Genomic DNA, 23212 nt, shown 5'->3' with positions numbered 1-23212 from the left:
AAATGGATATGGAGAGGGAAGAAATGAATGAATGAAGTATTCTAGCCTGTTAAATGTTAAGAATATTTAAGTGCTGGCTAAAACTCTATTTTAACAAAGAAAAGTTCTGATTTCTAGTGAAAAACTAGTAAGAATACATTTTTAAAAAGCATATAAATCTGTTGTATTGCTATGACAGGATGGATGGACCTCCCTTTGTAGTCTTTCCATAAATTAACATTAAAAATACCAACGTACTCACCTAAATTCCTCTCACTTTGGATATAATCTTTATATTGCACACCCTAAAAAGAAGAAAATCATTTTGATTTGTGTCTAGTAAAATGTTCTTGATTTTTAATCTAAGGATTATCAGAACTAACCAAAGAACTTTCAGTGGGCATTTATTTATATGCTTCAAACACATCTTCAGCCAAAGAGTCTTAATTTGAGACCCTTTTTACAGTATTACCTGAGTTTGCTTCTACGGCTCTCCCCAAGAGCTTTCCTTATGCCCTGTCAGAAAACCACCTTTTGCCACCACTCATTCTCTGGCACTCCACAATCTTATTTTTGAGCCAGTGCTTACTTTTCCTTCTCAAATCAACTTTTCAACAGCATGTGTACCTCCCTGTCAAAACGCACGTACCACAAAAACATCTTTACTCAGATAGCCCTAAACCAGAAAACCTTCAATACACAATGCCAAAAACGAAAAATTAGCAAACCTACTTACCACCCCATCACAGTAAAGCTGAGTCACACGAACATAATCATTGGTCATAAATTCAGCAGCAAAGACACAATCATCCACGTGAGGGCAATCTTCTAACAAGGCATAATCCGCCACAGTGAAATCTCCCTCAGCAAAATTGTCCATGGTGCACAAGTCTAAGGAGACAACACAAACTCAAGTCAGTAATTAAATCATTTGAGATAACAGAAGAAAGTTTTCCTGGCTTCTATGGTATATTAGAAAAATACTTGGAACCTATGCCCAAGGAAATAACTCCTATCAGAACACTCAGCTCTGAAAGATTCTCGTCCCCATTCTGCTGACTTTTCCTCTCTCTCCAGATAATTTAATCTATTTCTTCCTTTCCTCAGGTTCACATATTCACCATCTCTACTCTAAGTTAACCTGTTTACATGTCTCCTTTAAATGGAGGATCATTAAGGGCATCTTATTTATCTTTGTATGTGCCTAGCACATGGTAAGCTCTCAAATAAGTGTTTGCTGAATGAAGAAAAGACATCTTCCCGTTGCTGCACTTGTACCCTACCTGCTTTTACTGCATTCTGTGAAATATGCCATTTCATCATACACAAACTGTTATATTCTCAATCTCCTGGCCTGACCTAAATCCTGACTCCACTGAGAACTTTCCTATCAACTGCTCATATTCTCCTATCCATCTCAGTGTGTTTCTGTCTTGGGCAAAGGAGTAGGGCTAGAGTGGTACAGGGTAAGTCTGCCAATCTCCTAACTCCCCAAGGCGGCATCCAGACCTTCCATCCTCCTATCGACTGCTGCTTCTAATGCTCTCACAGCTACTGCAATACACAATCAGCACTGCTAAATCGCAAAAAGGAAAAAACCCTCACATTATCAAAAGCCATGTTTTAAAAATACGTATTTCAATGGGGGGCAAGGGGGATTGGTGCTAAAGTTTCAGACTAAGGGTTTTTTTTTCCTGAAGAAACTTCAATAATAAGGATTTTTATAGTTATCAGAGAATAGCTACATAGGCCAAACATCACTGAAAAATGCATCATTTTATTACTTCTAGCTCTTGCCCATATAATGGCTTTCTTTTCCTATCATCACCAGCGCATCATAAACACTATTCCTTGTACCTATCACTTCACCATTATTATCCTACTATTATTAGGATAAACCAAGTTTCTTCTTTCCAAAGCAAGACCACTACCAGTCCTTGAAGTTCAAATCAATTTATTTAATCAATCCATCTCATGATGTCCAATTTGCTGTATGAAAACTTCACAATATCACAAGTGAAGAATAATAACAATCTTCCTAGCAAACTATTTGTACTATGTGTCACATACTGTACCAAATGTTTTACATGCATTATTTCACTAATCTTCACAGCAATTCTTCTTAGCAGGCACAATTATCGTCATCTCCACTGTACAGATGGGAAAATGCTCACTTAAATCAAGTAATTTGCTCATGTCACCAAGCTAGGAAGGATTCAAATCCAGTCTTTAGTTGCCATAGCTTCTGCTCTCAAACACTCTCTTTTACTACATCTAATTTTCCTGTCATTGTCACCTATTTATCTCTTGGTTACTGTCACGTTTCAAGATCACTGGCAACTAGTTCACAGTGTTTTTCTCTTTCCTCCAAATTCTATCATCATCCCAGCCACATCGAGGTCCATGCACACAATACCCTAGCCTTGTAGTTTAACAACCTCCTCAACTAACATGAACTTCACTGCCTACCTCACTAGGCTCTCCCACCCCAGGGGGACACCTCAGATCACTACCTGGGTCAAAACCAGTTCTTAAATCTTTATTAGCTCCTCTCTGACCATAGCCAAGAGTCATTATGGCTCATGTCTTCCTGATTTCCTACCACAGCCATTCTTCAACTTCATCAAGAACTCTTCGTTTTTCACCCATCTGAATCCTCCATTCTCATTCACTGTCAGTTTCCTAACAATGTGGTTTCCACTTCGACCATTCAAGGGAAACTGCTTTCATTAGGATCATTAATGACCTTCCACAAAAGACTGGTTATCTATAATGTCTAAAACCTGACCTATTCTGCATGAATATTTCTAGAGTTTAAAAAATTTAACTCTAAAAGTGAGCAATGACCAGAAAACATAAGATACTGGAGCACCCAAACTATAGCACATAATATGAGGTATATGCTAATCTCACTTGTCTTACAAATTTTTTTGGCATAAAATACAGAAAGAGCCAAGAACTGTCACAGCCCACACATCATGGCGTCAATTACAATACAATTAATGTGCTCATACCTGGCAGACTGATGCTGGTCATTCAAGCCTAGCAAATCTCACTGATAACACACACAGCACCAATTGTACTGTAATTACGACACTGGGGTATATTTTATTTTCTATTTTGTTTTGGTTTGTTTGTTTGTTTGTTTTTTCGAGACAGAGTCTTACTCTGTCGCCCAGGCTGGAGTGCATTGGCACGATCTCGGCTCACTGCAACCTCCACTTCCTGGGTTCAAGCGATTCTCCTGCCTCAGCCTCCCAAGTAGCTGGGACTACAGGTGCCCACCACCACGCCCAGCTAATTTTTGTATTTTTAGTAGAGACAGGATTTCACCATATTGGCCAGGCTGGTCTTGAACTCCTGACCTTGTGATCCGCCCGCCTCGGCCTCCCAAAGTGCTGGGATTACAGGCGTGAGCCACCGCACCCGGCCTTGTATTTTGTTTTTAACTAGAGAGGCAATGTGACAAAGTGGTTAAGAACAGGGACTCTGCAGCCAAGACTCTGGGCTTGAGTCCTGGCTCTCTTGTTTCCTTGGGTGTGTGATCTTGGGCAAGTTACTTAACCTCTCTGTGCTTCCTCTGTGTTTCCTCACATATCAAATGCGGATAACGATACTACCTACCTGATCAATCTGTTAATACATGTAAAGAGCTTAGAAGAGTACCAGGTATATGGGAAATGCTATAAATACCAGCTATCATTAACATTAATGTTAGATGAGTATTTTTAAAATCCACTGTTTGGATGCTTCCAGCTAAATAGTCTACCTTAATTGCTAAATCCAAAGAGCACTTTTCAGCTTACAACTTACTTGACGCTGTGGACCACTTCCTCCTCAGAACTCTTCATTTGGACTCCAAAGACCATCTTCTCCTGGTTTTCCTCCTATTCGTCTGGCTGCTCTTCCTCAGTTTCCTTCATGGGTTCTTCTTCTCCATTCCCCGCCACCCAATGTCAACTCTCTTTTCTTCTCACTCTTACTCTCTCCTTGGGTGAATTTATCCACCACACCCATGACTTAACACAGCACTTTCTGAACTTGCATCGTTTGCATAGCTTCACCGTGATTTTTGCCATTTCCATGTATCACATGTATTTTTAGTTAATATTTCCCTTTTATTGAGCTCACTTGGCCTAAGTGATAATGTCCATGATTATCAAAGGTTAGACGTGCAAGTTATGTTTCTCATACACGTTAAATTCCTATCTATTAAAATTTTTTCAAGTGTTTATCTATGTACCAGTTTAAATTATCTCATATGCACTGCAGTAAACAATGGCTTCCAAAATTCCAAATGCTGAAGACTCCCAAATCCTTCCAGGCGGGGTTGTATCTCTTGACTTCTAGACCCTACTAGAACTACTACAGGATCTTAACCAAGATGTCCCACAAGCCCCTCTGAATCAGGAAGTTCAAAAACAAACATCTTTTCCTCAAAAACAAACATATGAAATGAAGTTCTTTCCTCTTTCTGTATGCTGTTTATCAGTTAATTGTTCTACATGCCATTTTACTGCCCAAACCTAAACCCTGGGAGTCAACCTAGACTCCCCAGTCTCCTTCAATATTTCTGTCCAACGGACCACTAACTCTTGTCATTTCTGCTTCCCTAAGAAATCTAAAATTAGCACACATATACTTCTTCATGCCCAGTGCCACTGCCTTCACTGTTTCTCCTCTGAACTAATTTAACAAGCAGTCTCCTAACTGGTCAGACTTGCCTTCAATCTTGGCATCCTCTAAAACTCTGATGATATCACTTTACTGCTTAAAACCATGCAACAGCTTCCCTTTAGCTTGAGAATAAAGTCCAACTTCCCTAATATACGCATAGAAGACCTTTTGTGATCTTGCTCCTGCTTTTATCCCCAGTCACTCCACAACATACAACCTAGAAGCCAGTCATACCCAACTGCTTGTCCTTCCTAAACAAAACTTATTCTGCAACCACCTAATGTCTATTAGTTCTTAATACTCAATTTCAGGAAGCATTTCCTGATCTTCCCACTACCATCAAGTTGATTTTTGCACCTCTTCTCTGTAAACAAGAGCACCCTGCCCGTGTCTCTGACAGCAGTTTTCACACTGTTTGACCATCACAGGTTTATCTCTGCAGGGTCACTATGGATCCAGAGGATATATTGTGCAATCCACTTGCCATCTGTACTGCTATTTACTTAATACTTTTCTTTAGGATAACTCAAATCTTAACTTAGATGTAAACTAGTTTTAATGGAAATGTTGGTATCACCAAGAAAGCTTGTTTGGTACCATAAAATTTTTTATAATACAATCAAACAAAAATATACTACTAAAATTAAATATTAAAATAAAGAGCTTCTGATCCCATCAGTTATGGTCAACTAGACACTCTGGGGGAACGTACTGTTGGGAGGAAAAAGGTATATCCTAGATTTAAAAAAAAACACACTTTTTGGATGTTTTTGCTGAGATCATAGAAATAGGGGAACATTTGAAGGCACCCTCTCCACGCAAAAGCAACAAACCTTGAGCTAGAAATTAAACCTGGCTACAGTTTAGTGCTACAAGTAGTGGTGCCAAGAGCAGTAAAAGGATCAGGACACTGAGCCCTGGGCCCGAAGCAAAATGTAGGAACTCAAAAGTGATGCCAGCTAAACTTTCTGGCTCCCAGACAAAGCTGATAGAAATGCTTTCAGAAAGAAAGCATCCTCAAATTAGACTCTCAAGATCCCCACAAAGATCAAACAGAAGTTCATAATCAATGATCACCAAACACATGAGGTGACAGCTACATTGAGGAGAGACAACAGAAAAAAAAACAAAAAAGCAATAAATTTAGACATCCCCCTCCTCAAGGATATCAGACATTGGGAATGTCTGATATAGTCTACAGAATAGCTATAGAGTCACAAAAATCAGCATATAACATGAGAACATGCAGAATGACTGGACATATCAAAAAAGAACCAGGCAGAACTTTTAGAAATTAAAAATGCGGCCAGGCGCGGTGGCTCATGCCTGTAATCCCAGCACTCTGGGAGGCCAACGCAAGCAGATGACGAGGTCAGGAGATCGAGACCATCCTGGGTAACACGGTGAAACCCTTCTCTACTAAAAATACAAAAAAATTAGCCGGGCGTGGTGGCAGGCGCCCGTAGTCCCAGCTACTCGGGAGGCTGAGGCAGGAGAATGGCGTGAACCCAGGAGGCGGAGCTTGCAGTGAGCTGAGATCGCACCTCTGCACTCCAGCCTGGGCGACAGAGAGAGACTCCATCTTAAAAAAAAAAAAAAAAAAGTAATTAAAAATGCAATTGTTAAAAGAAAAAAAAGAGACAGGATGGGTTACAGAGGATATTAGGCACAGTTGAAGAGAAAATTGGTGAACTAAAATATATGCCTTATGAAATTATCCAGCACTGTAAATTCTGGTAAAGAGAAACAAAGAGATAAAAAATATCAAAGATAAAGAATAAGTGATCTGGAAACAGTTTAGTGTATATATATATATCCAGTTAAAGTTCCAGCAGGAGAGAAGAGACTAATGAGACATAATATTTAAAGAATACAGGGCTCAGAAACTTCTAGATCTCATGAAAGACAAAATGCAGAATCATGAAACACATGCATCCAAAATAGGATAAATATAATCTCCATCTAGACTTAGAAGTGAAATGATGTAACACAACAGACAGAAAATCCAATGTAACTAAAAGAAAAATGATATTTTCTTCAAAAATGCATAAATAGGCTGGGCGCAGTGGCTCACGCCTGTAATCCCAGCACTTTGGGAGGCTGAGGCGGACAGATCACGAGGTCAAGAGATCAAGACCATCCTGGCCAACATGGTGAAACCCCATCTCTACTAAAAATACAAAAATTGGCCAGGCATGGTGGCAGGTGCCTGTAGTCCCAGCTACTTGGGAGTCTGAGGCAGGAGAATCGCTTGAATCCGGGAGGCGGAGGTTGCAACGAGCCAAGATGGTGCCGTTGCACTCCAGCCTAGCAACAGAGCAAGACTCCACCTCAAAAAAAAAAAAAAAAAAAAGGCATAAATAAAACTGGCAGCACACTTTGTATAAGCAACAGCAGAATAGTATTCCTACCCTACTGACAGAAAAGAAACACCAACCTACAATTGTACATCCATCAAAATGATCTGTCAAGAACAAAGGTAAAATAAAAATACTTTTAGATTTTTTTTAATATCTAAAACTGAGTCAAACACCAACCAAGACACCTGGAACATAACCAATTAAAAGACAGAAGTTGTCTGGTGAGATTAAAAGAAAAATCCAGTAGCATGTCCCTTATAAGAGACACTTAAAATGTAAGGACACTAAAAAAATCAAAGTAAAATGAAAGAAAAAAATATTCCAGGTAAATTAGCACCAAAAGAAAGACGGGATCAGACAAAAAGCCTCTAAGACAAAGAAGCAAACTTAGAGAAGATCACAATATAGTAAAGGTTCGAGCCACCAGGAAAAAAATGTTAAGCTTGCATGTAGCTAATAAAAGTCTCAAAATACAGAAGAACAAAAATTGTTAGAACTACAGGAAATCTGTTAGAAACTAGTAATGGTGGAATATTGCAACACACTTCTCTCAGTTAATGATAGGATAAACCAAAATTAATAAGGATAAAGACTATCAGAACAACACAAATAACAAGCTTTACCTAATAGACACTTAACAATTACAGAATATATACTCTTCACAAGTGTACACAGAACAGTTCTAATAATTCACTATGTACAAGGCCATAAAGCAAGGGCAAAAAAAAATGCTAAAAAGATAAAATATTCTCTGGCAACACAATTAAGAAATCAATAATTAAAGGAAAACAATATAGACACATTTGAAAATTTAAAAATGTCTAAGTAACTCATAAGTCAAAGAAAAAATCAAAATAGAAATTTTAAAAATACTTAGATTTGAAAGTTAATGAAAACACTATAAATTAAACTATGTTAGATAAGCAAAAATGAACTTTGAGGAAGTTTACAGTCTTGCATGCTTATACTAGGAAATAAGAATGGTTGAAAATTAATATTAAGTATGTAATTTAAGTGAGAAAAATAGTAAAATAATAAACTGAAAGTAAAATGAAATAATAAAAGAGAAAAAAGATCAATGAAATAAAAAACAAATAATAGAACAAATTAGGCCAAAAGTTAATCCTTTGCCAAGATTTTAAAAATGGACAAACTTTTACTAAGACTGATCAAGAAAGAGAAGGCAGACATAAATAATATTCAACATGAGAAAAGGGGAACACATATACAAATAAAACAGAGATTAAAAAGAGAATTAATGCCATACCACGAGCGGTGGCTCACGCCTGTAATCCTAGCACTTTGGGAGGCCGAGGTGGGCAGACCACTTGAGGTCAGGAGTTTGTGAGGAGCCTGGCCAACATGGTGAAACTCCGTCTCTACTAAAAATACAAAAAAATCAGCCAAGCATGGTGGCGCACGGCTGTGATCCCAGCTACTCAGGAGGCTCAGGCAGGAGAATCGCTTGAACCCAGGAGGCAGAGGTTGCAATGAGATGGCACCACTGCACTACTCCAGCCCGGGCAACAGAGGGAGACTCTACCTAAAAAACAACAACAACAACAACAACAACAAAAAAACCATACCATAAACTTGATGTGAAGAACTTAAAAATTATGATGAAAGGACAAATTTCTAAAACTTATCAAAACTGACTAAAAGAAATAGAATACCTGAACAGTCCTATGACTGTTCAACTGCTAATTACTACTAAACCTCCAAGAAGAAAACATTAGATCCAAATGACCTTATAGTTAAGTTCCACCAAGCTTTTAAGAAACAAATCACTCCAATCCAAACTCTCCCAGGGAACAGAAAAAGAAGAACTATTCTCTAACTCATGGTATAAAGTCAGTGTAACTTTAATACCCAAGTCAGATAAGACAGCCAATAAAGAAAAATAAGAAGTGATTCTAGCCATAAACAGACACAAAAATCTAAATATGAGCAAACTCAATCTAGTAGTTCATAAAAATATAATCTATAAAGACCAATTTGGGTTTATCTCAAGAAAGAATATAAAAGAAAATGAACAGTTTTAAATCTATAAAACAATTCATTACATTTAACAGATTAAAGGAGAAAAGACACAAGATATTCTCAACAAATGCAGAAAAGCATGTGACAACTGCAAAGACTTCCCTAACTTAATCAAAGGTATCTACAAAAATTCATAGCAAATGTTATTCTCAGCTGAGAAATATTCTCTTTAAAATTGAGAACAAGAACTCTATGCCCACTATAATCGCTTCTAATGAACAACCCTAATCACTTCCATTGAACATAAGTATAAAGTATGTCAGCACATTTAAGACCAAAAAAAGAATAAATTAAAAGCAAAAATAACTAGAAGAACTAAAACTGTCACTATTTGCAAATGATATAATTATCCACACAGAAAACACAAAGGAATTTCAGAAAAAATATTAGAAGTAGTAAGTTTATCAAGTGGATGACTAAAGGGTCAATATTTTTAAAAATTCATTAAATTTCTATTTAACAATAAATAAGTTAAAATATTTACTAACAATAAATAAGTTAAGATAGAATCTTTAAGAACACCACCATTTATAATAGCAACAAAAACAATAACATCGGAATTAACATATGAAAAAGTGGAAGACCTCTATGGAGAATATTATAAAACTACACTAAAACTTTACATAAATAGAGATACATACCATATTCTTAAATAAAAAGGATCAAAATCTTAAAGATTTCGATTCTCCCCCAAACTGATTCAATTAATTCTAATTAATACCTAAAGGGTTTTTCATGTCATGTAACAAGCTAATTCTTAAGAACAAATGACCAAAAATAGGTGAGATTCAAGTCCTCCCCAGATACCGAGATTTCAAGTAAAACTATAGTATTAATGATTAAGACAGTGTGGTATGAACACAGAGACAGACAAGGTGACAAGTGACATAGAAAGGCAAGCCAAAAACAGACCCATGCAGGTAGTAACTAAACATGTAAAAGAGATGGCACAGCAGACCACTGGTGAACAGAAGGCCAATTCAATACATGGTACAGGGATAATTAGAACCACACAGGAGAAAAAAAAAAATCAATGTGGATCACTATCTCAGAACATACACAAAAATCAATTCCAGATAAATTATGAACTTAAATGTGGAAGACATCATTTTAAAACCTCTAAAAAGAAACAGAGGAATGTCTTTATAAGCCCAGGGCAAGAAAGGTTCCAATTAGATTGTTAAAATTAAGAACTTCTGTTCACCAAAATACACCATAAAGAGTAGAAAGGCCACAAACCAGAAAAAGATATTTACAACGCACATAATCGATGTTACCAGTTTTAAAAGACAACTCATCAGAACAAAGGGTAAAATATATGACTAGATATTTCATAAAAAGGAAACAAAGACAGTTCATAAACATTTAAAAGATGCTCAATCTCATTAACAAAAAATGCAAATTAAAACCACAATGATGCATCATTCCATACCCATTCCATTGGCAAATATTAAGTCTGACAATAACAAGTGTTGGAGAGGTTGTAAATCAACTGTAACTCTTACACACTGTTGATCAAAGTATATAAACAGACAAAACTGCTGGCCAAAGTACAAACTGATACAACCCCTTCAGAAAGTAATCTGACATTATTTTGTAAAGCTGATCATTCATACCCCTTGATCTAGCAATCCCATTTCTAGCAAACAGCTTACTATAGTGATACGGCATTATTTCTTTCTCTTTTGTTTTTCTTTTGCTGCTGAACAAATTAACATGGTGGTATTTCAACCTTTTTTTTGCTCGCAAACCACCAAAAGTGCTTTTTAAAATTGCATACCCTTTACCCATTAAGATGACATTTAAAAAATATCACCATAAGATTAAATAATTGCAAAGGGTGAATTTCTAGAATATCACAGTAACATTTTAAAGTAAAACTGATTATCTCATTCTTTTAAATGTATAATTATTACCAGCATATGGTTGGCCAAAAAATATACCCTGATAACATTAAAAAAAAAAAAAGCAACTTTATTGGAAATATATCTCTTAAGGAAATGGATGGGGAAGTGCCAGGATTAAAAGAGGCTTTCCCTAACACTATAGTGGTATTTTAAATTATCCCTTTGTAGGCCAGGCGAGGTGGCCTGTAATCCCAGCACTTTGGGAGGCCGAGTCGGGCAGATCACCTGAGGTCAGGAGTTCAACACGTGCCTACCCAACATGGTGAAATCCCGTCTCTACTAAAAATACAAAATTAGCCGGGTGTGGTGGTGCGCGCCTGTAATCCCAGCTACTCAGAGGCTGAGGCAAGAGAATCACTTGAACTTGGGAGGCAGAGGTTGCAGTGAGCCGAGATCGTGCCATTGCACTCCAGCCTGGGCAAAAAGAGCAAAACTTCACTCAAAAAAAAAAACAAAAAAAAAAAAATCACTTTGTTTTCCCCAAGGGAGTTTTCCCACTTAGGGCAATGCCATAGTAAGATTCCACAAGAACCTGTGGTTTGCCTTTCTTATGTAAAGTGCAAGGTTAGAAACACAAGGTGAGAAAGTAGCACTAGCAGGAGGCCTCAGCCATTACCATTTTTAGGAAAGAGTACCTATGGAATGTAATGATCTAGAAACTGATTCATTAACATCATTTGTACCCACACATTCCTTAGCAAATCTTCATTACTCCTCTGGGGCTCATATACCCCAGTGTGAAAATTAGAAAAATTCTTACAACTGTGAACCAAAAAGTATATAACTTCATAACAGCAAAACCTAGAAACAACCAAAATGCCCATTAACAGAAGAATGCATACACTGTGTTATATTCACACATGGAATATTACACAGCAGTGAAAATTAATGACTTACATCTATACCCAATATTAGTAACTCAGAAACATAACATCAAGTGAAATAAGCAAGTCCCAGGAAACTATACCCAATATGATTTTTTCCACTCAAAACCAACAGAAACCATACAATACATTTTTGAGGGATGTATACATATCTGATAAAATTATTTTTAAAAACAAGGCATAATATACACAATTCAGGATGGTAGTCACCTCTGGAAGTAAGCACATTCAATACTGGTCATTTTGATTATTGGATTGAGTGGTGAATTCATAGGTGTTCATTTTATTGTTCTGCTATACAGCTTGCATATGTTTTACATATATTTTGAATGTATCAAATACTACAATAAAATGGAGAGGAAAAGAAAAATTTTTAAAACATTCATCATAAGAAAAAAAATACTTTTAATTAAATCACCTCACCTGCCACTAAAGAGGTACATATTTAACATATCATGGAAATTCTATCTATACATCAATCATAGGATCTGACATACATTAGGTATACAACAAATGTTCATTGGAATTAATCTTATGAGAACCAAAGGAGATAAAGACTAAGCCAATTAGCTATAAGAGATAAATCCATAGGCTGACACAGGGCTACAAGAGAAGCCAAGGCGGCTACAAGCAAATTTAGCAGCAACCAAAAGTCACAAGGAAGCTGGTCAGTAAAGAGATGGCAAAAATGTAAAGTCTAATAACATAAAGTGTTAGCAGGGTTGTGAGGAAATTGTGTTCTCACTCAACACCAGTGACAGTGAAAATTGGTACAACCACTTCGAGAGCTTCTGTGATACTTGGTTAAATTGAAGACGCACATAGCCTACAATCCGGCAAATCTACTACTTAGGTGTACTTCCTACAGAAACTTCCAAATGTGTGCACAAGCAGACAAGTACAAAGATATTTATTGCAGGACTGTTTTTAAGAGTCAAAAACTGAAACAAGTTCAAAGTCTATCAACGGGAATGTATAAATAAATATGGTATATTCATACAACGCAATTCTATACCAGCAATTAAAATGAATGAACCAAAGATAACACAATCATTCAATTTGTTCATATATAAACCTCAAAATATGATGCTGAGCAAAAAAAAAAAAAGCAAGTTGCAAAAAGGCATGTATATTTTAATACCATTAAAGTTTAAAAACAAACAATAATATATATTGTGTATGGATTCACCATGATCAAAGTATAAAATATGCAAAGTAAAGATATACACAAACCTCAACGCAGTGGCTATCTCTAGAAAAGGAGGGGAAGGAACTGAGAGCAATTTTATTTCTTTAAAAAAAAGGAGTATCTGAAGTAAATTTGGCAAAAGATTAAATAATCACGTCTGTAAAATCTGAATCATGGATTGGTTAGCTCCCCCTCTGTATTTGATATTTGAAATATTCCAAAAATTAAAAGAAAAAAAGGAAAATTAGACAATAAGAAAATTGGGCAGAACAAAGACACCAAAACGCAGCCCTTGAACGCAGAGCACGAAACCTTGAGCAAACGGAGCAGTAGCTGGGTCTCTAATGGGTTTGAAGTTTCTTACCCTAGGTATCCTTATACTATATCCCATTTTCCTTAGGATAAACCGCAAATTTCTTGCAACAAAAAAATGTCCTAACTAGAGTCGTAGTTATAAGGAAAAGGCTCCCTCCGGAGGAGTAAAATCTGTAAAATTTCTACCTTGTTTCCCTCGCCAGGATCTTGGGCAAAATGGAAAGAGATTTAGGTGAATGCCATAAAATACTCTATAAACCATTAAATATCATCAAGAACGCCTAAGGACCGCATCGCCCAGTAGGAGAGTGCATATATTTTGAAAGGTCTCTGCAACTGAGGGGGTTTTGGCGTCCAGGGCGCCACTGGAAAAGGCACGGCGCACTGGTACCAGCCCAAATTCACCTACGTCTCGGCTTCATTTTTTATCTTTGATCCCCCTATTCTGTCCCCTGAACAGGCTGGCTGAAGAGGCCACACTAGCAGCGTCAACACTGCGGAGCAGCTGGCCAGACTCGATCCTGTCCACCCCCCTTCCCATTAGCGTCTGTGGGAGAGAATGCTCAGAAAGAGGCGCGGGGGCGAGGGGAGCGGTGAGGTTACCCCCCTCCTGGGTCCGTTCCGTGGGGACAGGCCCTGGACTGGACTGCCAGTTCACACGAAAACAGGTGGCAACAGAGTCGTGACACGCACACACAGCAAGGGCTGTGCACGAACGTTCACGCTCACCAACGAAACCTGCACACAAGAGATACCCACTCGACAGAATTAAATCCGCACACAAGAGATCACGCACTCAACAGGACCCATGCGCAGACACTCTGCGTCACTCGGAGACACGCAAGGACACACACTTGCGCGAGCAAGGCTCTAGGCGGGGGTCGCAATTGCAGAAGGCGCGGCCACGCGCGCTAGGGGACGCGCAGCCCACAGACAGGGGCAGTAACACAAAGGGGAGCCACCTGCAAGGCCGAGAGCGCCCACGCAGCCGCCAGGGAGCGCGGACACCGACACAAAGGGGGCGACGAGGCGACACGCGAGCGCCTCCACCCAGCGGAGGTGTCAGCCACGCACCGGCCGAGGCACGGGCAGCGGGGGGATGCGCACAAAGGGACTACTCACACCCTCGCACCGGCATCCCAGGGCCTCGCTCGCGAAGGGGCACCAGACCAAGGGGGCAAACCCACTGGGGCAGGCAATGGCGGCCACACCCCCTCATCGCGCGGGACCCCAACCCATGCAGACACAGTAGGCACCTCAGCGAGGGACGCGAGGCGACGCGCACACACCCACACTCACCACACACCCACGGAGGGGGTGTGGAAGGCCCCGCTCCCCCGGCATCTCGGCTGCAGCGGGACAAGGTGACACATCCGGGAGCCCGGCAGCGCGCCGGGTGTGCACTCACCCGGGCCCGCCGCCCGCGAGCCTCGAACGCGGGCAGCAGCAGCAGCCGCCGCCGCCGCCGCCGCCACCTCCGGCCCTCCACGTCAGCCGACGGCGGGAGGGAGCGGGTGGCGGCGTTGAAGGGAGGTGCGTCACGTGGGCTGGCAGCGCGCGTGCGCAGTCGCACCCCACCGCCCCCTCCTTCGCCGTCGCGAGCCGCTGGACCACGCCGGCCCCCGCGCTCGCTGGCTCCCACCCGGGGAGGGTCGTCGTGCGCCTGCGCCAGGGTGGGGGGTTGCCGTCGCGCCTAGGCCTTTCCCTCAGGTTTTCCTCTTCCCCACTGCGGCTCCCCAGTCGGCGCTTGCGCAGAGAACTCAGCGCTGAGGTGGCCGAGGTGTCGGGAGGGGCCTGGGTGGGCGTATGAAGGACCCGAGGTCGAGGGCCCCCCATACCCCGCCTCGAATGAGAAATAGAAGTCTCCACGAATGGGCAGGGCCCGGGGCCTGGGCGCCGCGACCTAGTAGGCCCGCATGCTGGTGGGCGCCGCGCGAGCCTTGTTCCCTGCCCTCCCCTCCCACAGGGAGGCCACGCTTGCAGAGCTGGAGCGCGCGTCTGTCGCCCCAGAACCCCCCTCCCTGCCCTATCCTCCGCCACCCCTTCTGTTGCGGGGCGCGCGCCAGCCTGGGTGCCTGTATGCGCTCGAGGCGGGGGCGCGCGTTGCGGACGGAGGCGCGGGAGGCGGTTCTGCGCGGCGGGGGCCGTACCCGCGGCGGAGCTAGGAGGCGAGAATGGACCAATGGTGCCACGGAGCACATCGCTGACGGCTGATTGTGTTCCTTTTCCACAGATTGTCTAAAGCCCCAGGAAAAATGGTGGAAAATTCACCGTCGCCATTGCCAGAAAGAGCGATTTATGGCTTTGTTCTTTTCTTAAGCTCCCAATTTGGCTTCAGTAAGTACTTTCCTGATGGATGGCCAGGGGCTTTTTCTGGCGTTCAGTGACAAGGGAAGAATACATTGGTTAGACTGTGCACACATGAACTGTTGATTCTTTCTCCCTATGTCTCTTTTTAAGAAAATCTGAAGGGATCTAGTGTTTGTTGAGTGTTCCGTGTGCCAGCACTAGCCTAGGAGGTTTTAGTCTCTACAAATATTTATACAGCACCAGACGCGATGGCAAAGTCAATGAAGCCTGGTCCCTGCCCTTAAGGAGGTCGTGGTCTTGTGGAGGAGACAGATGGGTAAATCTACAGTTAATGCTCAGTGTGATGAGTGTCAGGGAGCACGGTGGAGAGACATTGAAACCAGACTGGAAAGTCAAGGCTTTCTACAGAGGCCTTTCCCCCTGGCACTGATGCTGATTAGGAAAGAGTAAGAGGGAGGGAAGAGGTGGAAAGGGTGAGAGGGTTTGGACCCGAGGAGCTTGTGATGTCACCAGTGTGCCCTGCGGGATCTGGGGAACAGGAGAAGTAGGCCAGAGAAGTCGGGTTGAAAGGTGTGTCGTTTGCGTCCTGGATCTCCCTTAATTTAACCCCATAACATTCCATTTTACAGATAAGGAGACTGACGCTCACTAAGACACTAATATGCCCACTCACACAGCAAGTCCCAAGTCTCTCCCCAAAATGATTTGGGAATTTTGAGGCACACAAAAGGGAGAAAATTGAGTGCCCGTGATCCAACGTTCTGCAACTGTTTGGAAACCAGGAAAGTGGAGGAGTGGTAGTACTTCTGAACCCTAACTAAAATATATCAGCCTGCACCATCAGAACAGCTTGCAGATGAATGTAACGGCCAGGCTATTACAACTGAAGTGAAGTGAAGAAGTTACAACTGAGTTCGAATTCTGACTCCTCCACAGATTAGCCATGTGAGCTGGGACCCTCAGCAAATTTTTTGAGCCTCAGGTTCCTTATCTGTAAAAGGGTAGTGATAATGATGGTTATTAAATGCTTATGACGCATGAAACAGTTCTATGGGGTAGGTTCTGTTATTACTGTCCTTTAAAGATGAGCATCCTCTGGTTTCAGTAACTTGCTCAAGATTGCAAAGCTACTAAATAAAAGCCTTCTAAGTTTGAACCCAAATACACTGGCTGACTTCACTCTGCTTCCTCTTCTGACTGTTGTGGGGATTAACGGGGGTAATTTATGTAAAGCACGTAAAATAATGCCTAGGAACAGTTAGGGACTTAATAAGTGTTAGCTACTGATGTTATTGTTAGCACTTTTGTAAATCCTTGTTCAAAGAGTATGTCAAGGATTAGAAGCTATATGAATAAATAAAAGCAATCACTTTAAGGCTTAAATTCTGGCCGGCCTGGTGGCTCACGCCTGTAATCCCGGCACTTTGGGTGGCCGAGGCAGGCAGATCACCTGAGGTCAGGAGTTTGAGACCAGCCAGACCAACATGGAAAAACCCTGTCTCTACTAAAAATACAAAATTAGCCGGGATGGTGGCGCATGCCTGTAACTCCAGCTACTCGGGAGGCTGAGGCAGGAGAATCGCTTGAACCCGGGAGGCGGAGGTTGCCGTGAGCTGAGATTCCACTTTTGCACTCCAGCCTGGGCAACAAGAGTGAAACTGTCTCAAAACAAAATTAAATTCCATGATACCCACAACCAAAAAGTAATTCAAGTATTTATTGGTGCTTACCATGTGCCAGGCACTGTTACAGGCCAGGAAGGACCAAAACAGCCAAAAATGCCCTGCTTTGAGTCTTTATTCTCATGCCGGGGGGAGATAGTCAACGGGCAAATTAAATAAGAAAAACGTATATAGTATCAGGTGATAACGTACTATGGGGAGAAATTAAGCAAAGGGAAGGAGGATACGAAGTGGAAGGAGGGCCTTCTAATGTGCTTCTATGTCATCTTTTATTACTCATTCATGAGCACTTGTAACAATGTAGTGAAAATACCAATTTTCTCTATTCACCACTAGATTTTAAGTTTAGGGAGGGCAGAAGCCATCTCTTTTGGATTCAATATTGTGTCTCACACTCCTGACATACAGAATTATGGAATACGTATTTGTTAAGAATGCATCATCACTGATGTAGTAGGTAGTTAAAATTTATCTTTGCTGCTTACCTTGGGTAGGTGATGTATCCTTTCTAAGCTTCCATTTCCTCATCATTTAAAATTGCATACTTGCCTTGGAGGATTGTCTTGGAGGATTATCTTAATGCATACAGAATGCTTGGAACTGTGCTTAACCCACAGTGAGTGCTCAGAACTTAGCCATTGTTGTTATGGTGGGATAACAGTAAAGAGTGCCGAGATTTGGGATTGAGGGAAATAACATTGTACTCTGGGAGATAGGGCAGAAGCTCAGTATGTGGTGGATGAGAACTAGGGTAGGTAAATTTCCCTTTGAGCAATTAAATGTCTATAATTACTTCAACCTTGTGGGGATGAAGTATTGAACACTTACTGTACATAAAGCAAATTGCTAGGTAATAAGGATTACGACAATTGCTAAGCCATGATTTGTATCCTTGAATTGCTTAAAATATAATGTGAGAGTTAAGATGTTAAAAAAAAGACTAATACAGTAATTATAAGTATTATAAGAATTGTGCAAACGAGCTAGAAGAACTGAAAGGAGGAAAAAATCATTTCTGAGTTAATCAGGGACACTTCAAAAGAGCTTTTCTGTTTTATCTGAATCTTAATAGATTGATAGATTAGATGTATGTCTTACTGACTTCTCTTCCTCTTTTTTTTCTTTTTCTTTTCTACAGTACTTTACCTCGTGTGGGCCTTTATTCCTGAATCTTGGCTAAACTCTTTAGGTTTAACCTATTGGCCTCAAAAGTAAGTTTAATATATTTCTTAAATGAGGATATAATTAATGCTGTTTTGAGGAGTCATATCATTTCTTAAACCTACCCAAATCTTAAATATTTGTTCTCTTAAAATTCATGAATAGCCATATAGAAATTGAAAGCTTTTTAAAGATCGCTATTGATACATCTCTAATTAAAGATGGTAGCATGAACACACGTTTATCTCCATCCATTTCCTCCAAAAATCTTGTTAAAATGACCCTACAGGAAAAAAAAAAAAACTGAAGATACAAACCACAGAAACAATAGTATAGCAGAAAAGAGATATCAACCACATTTTGGAAAGTGGATTGTGATAGGTGAGAGGTAACTGCCTTTGTTTCTGTGATTTTCACGTTGCTGAAGTAGGGAAGCCAGCAAGAATATGTGTGCCTTAGAACTCCAGAATAGCTCAGACATTGGGGTACCAGGTAGCTCTTTAATTCTGGGTTGAACTGAAAACATGTTTAAAGACCATATTAAGTCTTCAGCCTTCAAATCTCCCTCAGCCCTCAAAGCTGGGAGGCCTGCCCTGCCCTCCCCTGCAGAAAACAGGAGTTTTACTCTCTGGCAAGGTTAAGTAAGAGTCTCTAGCATGGGGGCCACTAAGTCTGAATGTGGGAATGCGGCATCTTACTGAAAACAGGGAAGTAAGTGAAAATCTACATGGCTTAATGAGAAGGTTTACCTCCTGCTCCATCTTCCCTCTTGGGGCTTCGAGGCTTATACCACCCTACTCCTCACAGAAAAAGATAGCTAGTTCTTTCCTGAGGAAGCTGACCAGCCCGAGAAAGGATCTATGATTTCTGACATTTAGAGGACCCCAGTGAAGTGGCCAAGTCTCTTACAGTGAGGCTCACCAGTTGACCATCCCTGCCCACATACACATAGTGCTTCCAACTCACTTGTTAGCACTTCATTTTTAAATATGAATGGACTACTCTAAGTTACCAGACATTAAAAGAAAGCCCCTAGCATGAAATGAAAAAGCAGAAAAGTAAAGGGAATTTGAAGGAAATAGAGATAATGCAGGAAACAAAAAAAAATTTAAATAACATAAAATTCTCAGAGGTAAGAAACAATTATAACTATGAAACAAGAACAGAATGCTATGCAAACAGGAAATTATTGTATTTGGAAATTGTAAACATGATAACCAAAATTAAAATTTTAATTGAAAGACTGGAAAATAAAACAAAGGTAATCTCTAGAAGTTAGAACAAAAAAAATGAAAATAGAAGAAAGTATAATAATTAAAAATCAAACTATTAGAAGTTCCAGAAAGAGAAAATAATAGAGAACAAATCATTTAAAAAAAAAAACCCTCTGGCCAACATCTCAAGACCCCACTTCTACAAAAAAATTAAAAATTAGCCAGGTGTGGTGGTGTGTGCCTATGGTCCCAGCTACTTGCAGGGCTGAAGTGAGCTCAGCAAATTGAGGCTAGTGATCCGTGATCATGCCATTGCACTCCAGCCTGGGTGACAGAGGGAAATGCTTTCTCAAAAAAAAAAAAAAAAAAACACTCAATGAAAAATAGCACTCCATGTACATAATGATACTGAGAGGCATAATAGAGTCCTATCAGAGAATTTGAGGCTCTGGTATTGGTGGATTCCTGGGAAACCAAGTGAACAGACAAAAAGATGTAATTATTCCAGAAAAAAAAAAAAGTTGTACAAGAAAATATATAATAATAATGTACTAAGATCCTCAGTTGCAAAATTGTTTATGTAGGTACAATTATTTCTAAAACCTGCTGCTATAATGAGAAATTGCGATGTAAGTATAGAAGAGGATAGGAGGAGGTTAATTCCTTATCTCCATATTAGGAAGCCTAGAGAAAATGTCTGTAATGGAAAAAAATGAGGAAATAGTAATATGAGCATGTTTTGTAGCAATGAGGAGGTAAGTACCAGAAGACAGCTCAAGTGCTCAAAGCATTTCTTTTTGGAGAGTGAGACCCCAGGGTTGGGATGGTGGGATAGAGGACTGCAGTTTTTCATTGTAAGCCTTGTGGAACTATTTGTCTCTTATGTACACATATTACTTCATAAAATTTAAATTTAAAAAACATGTTGGCTTTGTGACTGACTCTTGAGAATTACAACTTTTTTAAAGTGTCTATTATGTACTTTAATATTCTCTTTGGCAGATATTGGGCAGTTGCATTACCTGTCTACCTCCTTATTGCTATAGTAATTGGCTACGTGCTGTTGTTTGGGATTAACATGATGAGTACCTCTCCACTCGACTCCATTCATACAATCACAGGTAACTTTATATAGAAGGAAAGTGCTGGGGCAATGAAAGAGTGGAGTATTAGCACTTTTACCCAGAAAAGCAACAAAGAACAGGCTGCAAAACCCATGTTGGTGGTGCGCGTCTGTAATCCCAGCTACTTGGGAGGCTGAGGCAGGAGAATCACTTGAACCCAGGAGGCAGAGGTTGCAGTGAGCCAAGATCCCACCACTGTACTCCAGCTTGGGTGACAAGAGTGAAACTCCATCCTAAAAGAAAACACACACACACACACACACACACACACACACACACACTGGGACAGTAAAAAGAAGCTACTAAGAGAAATAAATACAAACTTATACAAAAGGAAATATTTGCATGAAGGAATTAAGTTCTGATGAATACACACTAGCTATATTCATGGAGGAAATAAATTATAATGAATTATAGCACTGGTTAGCAGGTGTATGTTCCCATAAAAACCACAAGTATATGCTATATGTGTCTATAATATGTTCCCATTAACTTTGCCTGAGAGAAGCTTATCCTGAACAGACACCGTTGATCAAGGGATAGTAAATAGTACATGCAGACCTTGTTCAGAAAAAGGACTTTGGGGGTGTGTATCCTCCTCAGGATCATTGTGTACTCCTTATTCCAATTAAGTGGATAAAAGAGCCATAACACGTTCATCTGGTTTTATTTTTTTAAAGTTCTTTCAAGTCTAAAGATGAAAATAAATCAGACTCCTGAGCTTGCTTAAATTCTAGAAAGTAAAGTATTTTTTAAGTTCCCTGGTATGATTTTTCAACTTTTCAAAACCTTTATATATTAGCCTCTACAATGTATTTTGAAAATCAATTCTATTATTTTTAAGTGTCTTTCTAATACACTGCATTCCATGCATTCTTGATTGGAATTGGCAGCAAATAGGTAATTTGTGCAAAGAGGGGAAATTGTTAAGATTGCATGAATATTTATACCAAATGATTTAATAGTTTTGCCATGTTGATTTAAATACATTTTCAAAGCCTGGATATAATTCTGTTCCCATGAGAAATGTGCAAATGAGACTTTAATCATCATTGTATGGTTGATTAAAATATTGATTTCTTTCCAAGTTAGAGATGAAAAAAGTACTTTACTGATTTTTTGATTTTTTGATTTTTATTTATTTATTTATTTATTTTTGATTTTTGATTTTTGATTTTTGAGATGGAGTCTCGCTCTGTCACCCAGGCTGGAGTGCAATGGCGCGATCTCGGCTCACTGCAGGCTCCGCCCCTTGGGTTCACGCCATTCTCCTGCCTCAGCCTCCCAAGCAGGTGGGACTACAGGTGCCCGCCATCTCACCCGGCTGATTTTGTGTGTGTGTGTTTTTAGTAGAGACAGGGATGTTTTTATTTTAATTGGGACGTTTCTTCTAAAGAGAGGATTTAAGTAATCATTTAATTATGTTAAACATGATGTTTGTCACTATCCAAACGTCAGCCTAGTAAACTATGTGGTGGGTCTCCATCAGACACAGAGACTGTAGAAGAAATTGCTTAGGTAAACAGAGCTTTTTGGTCTTTTCTTACAGATAACTATGCAAAAAATCAACAGCAGAAGAAATACCAAGAGGAGGCCATTCCAGCATTAAGAGATATTTCTATTAGTGAAGTAAACCAAATGTTCTTTCTTGCAGCCAAAGAACTTTACACCAAAAACTGAACTGTGTGTAACCATAGTAACACCAAGCACGTATTTATTTATTAGTTTTTGCCATTATAATTTTGACCATAAATTAATTTGACATCTCTCTTATTAATAGAGGAGAAGTAAAAAATGTAAGTTGACCTTCTCTTAGATTATGTTCAATGAATATTGTAAATGTTCAAGTATTGTTAATGAATAGAATAAATACAATATTGCATTCCCATATAGCAGACTTAAAAAATCAATGTCAGTATAATCAAGAAGTTCCTCCAGAGAGGCATTTATATTGTAATTTGCAAAGGGCAATGATGTCCTTCCTCCTGTTTGTCCTGAGGGGCCCAGAATTCAAACCCTTAGTTTTTGGGAAGGGTACAGTTAGTACTTGTGCCATCAGATTCATGTCTAAGACACAAATATGTGTTGAGTACTCACTGTGTACCAGGTATTTTTCTAGGCACTGAGGATGAAGTAATGGTAAGATTCTCTCTCAAAGAGCTTATAGTTTTAGAAGCAGGGTGAGGCAACTAAGCAAATAAACAAGGAAATATAATTTGATGAGTGCTATGCAAAGAATTAAGATAATGTATTCTAGAATGCAAAGGGATGACTAGTTCACATTGGGTGGTCAAGGAAGGCCTCTCAGAGAGAGGCTGTTGGGATTTAAGTATAAAGCAGGTGAGGCAAACACCATAAGGTGGGAAGGAA

At 39.9% G+C, this 23212-nt stretch overlaps 2 protein-coding genes across 16 annotated transcripts in view; one reads left to right on the top strand and one right to left on the bottom strand.

The window, feature by feature from the left end:
* Positions 1-15187, bottom strand: part of TTC3 (tetratricopeptide repeat domain 3) — a 130066-nt gene extending 114879 nt beyond the window's left edge. For 3 of the 11 annotated variants that reach the window (XM_063702698.1, XM_063702699.1, XM_055374006.1), the window contains exon 1: positions 14760-14956. Coding sequence is in view for 7 of the 11 variants with exons in the window: in XM_019017722.4 (XP_018873267.2) it covers positions 14760-15187 (428 nt within the window). In the remaining 4 variants the exon portion in view is untranslated. Of the gene's footprint in view, positions 1-241; positions 285-715; positions 871-3792; positions 6987-14650 lie in introns of those variants that run through there. The other 8 variants (XM_031005249.3, XM_063702697.1, XM_019017721.4 and 5 more) reach the window with 7 other exon arrangements.
* Positions 14931-22730, top strand: PIGP (phosphatidylinositol glycan anchor biosynthesis class P). 5 transcript variants are annotated; one of them, XM_019017717.3, is made up of 5 exons: positions 14931-15061; positions 15585-15688; positions 18482-18554; positions 20721-20839; positions 22392-22730. In XM_019017717.3, the coding sequence occupies exons 2-5, from the start codon at positions 15607-15609 to the stop codon at positions 22520-22522; spliced, it is 405 nt and encodes a 134-aa protein (XP_018873262.1). In that variant the 5' UTR covers positions 14931-15061; positions 15585-15606; the 3' UTR covers positions 22523-22730. The 5 variants fall into 5 exon arrangements, with proteins under 5 accessions (XP_018873262.1, XP_018873264.1, XP_004062821.1 ...); XM_019017719.3 differs by having other exon boundaries at positions 14949-15024; XM_004062773.4 differs by having other exon boundaries at positions 14977-15122.
* The last annotated feature ends 482 nt before the right edge of the window (positions 22731-23212 follow it).

Source organism: Gorilla gorilla, chromosome 22, assembly GCF_029281585.2.
Source record: "Gorilla gorilla gorilla isolate KB3781 chromosome 22, NHGRI_mGorGor1-v2.1_pri, whole genome shotgun sequence".
NCBI lineage: Eukaryota > Metazoa > Chordata > Mammalia > Primates > Hominidae > Gorilla > Gorilla gorilla.
The sequence above is the reverse complement of the archived record's forward strand: the minus strand, read 5'-3'. Positions and strand labels throughout refer to the sequence as shown.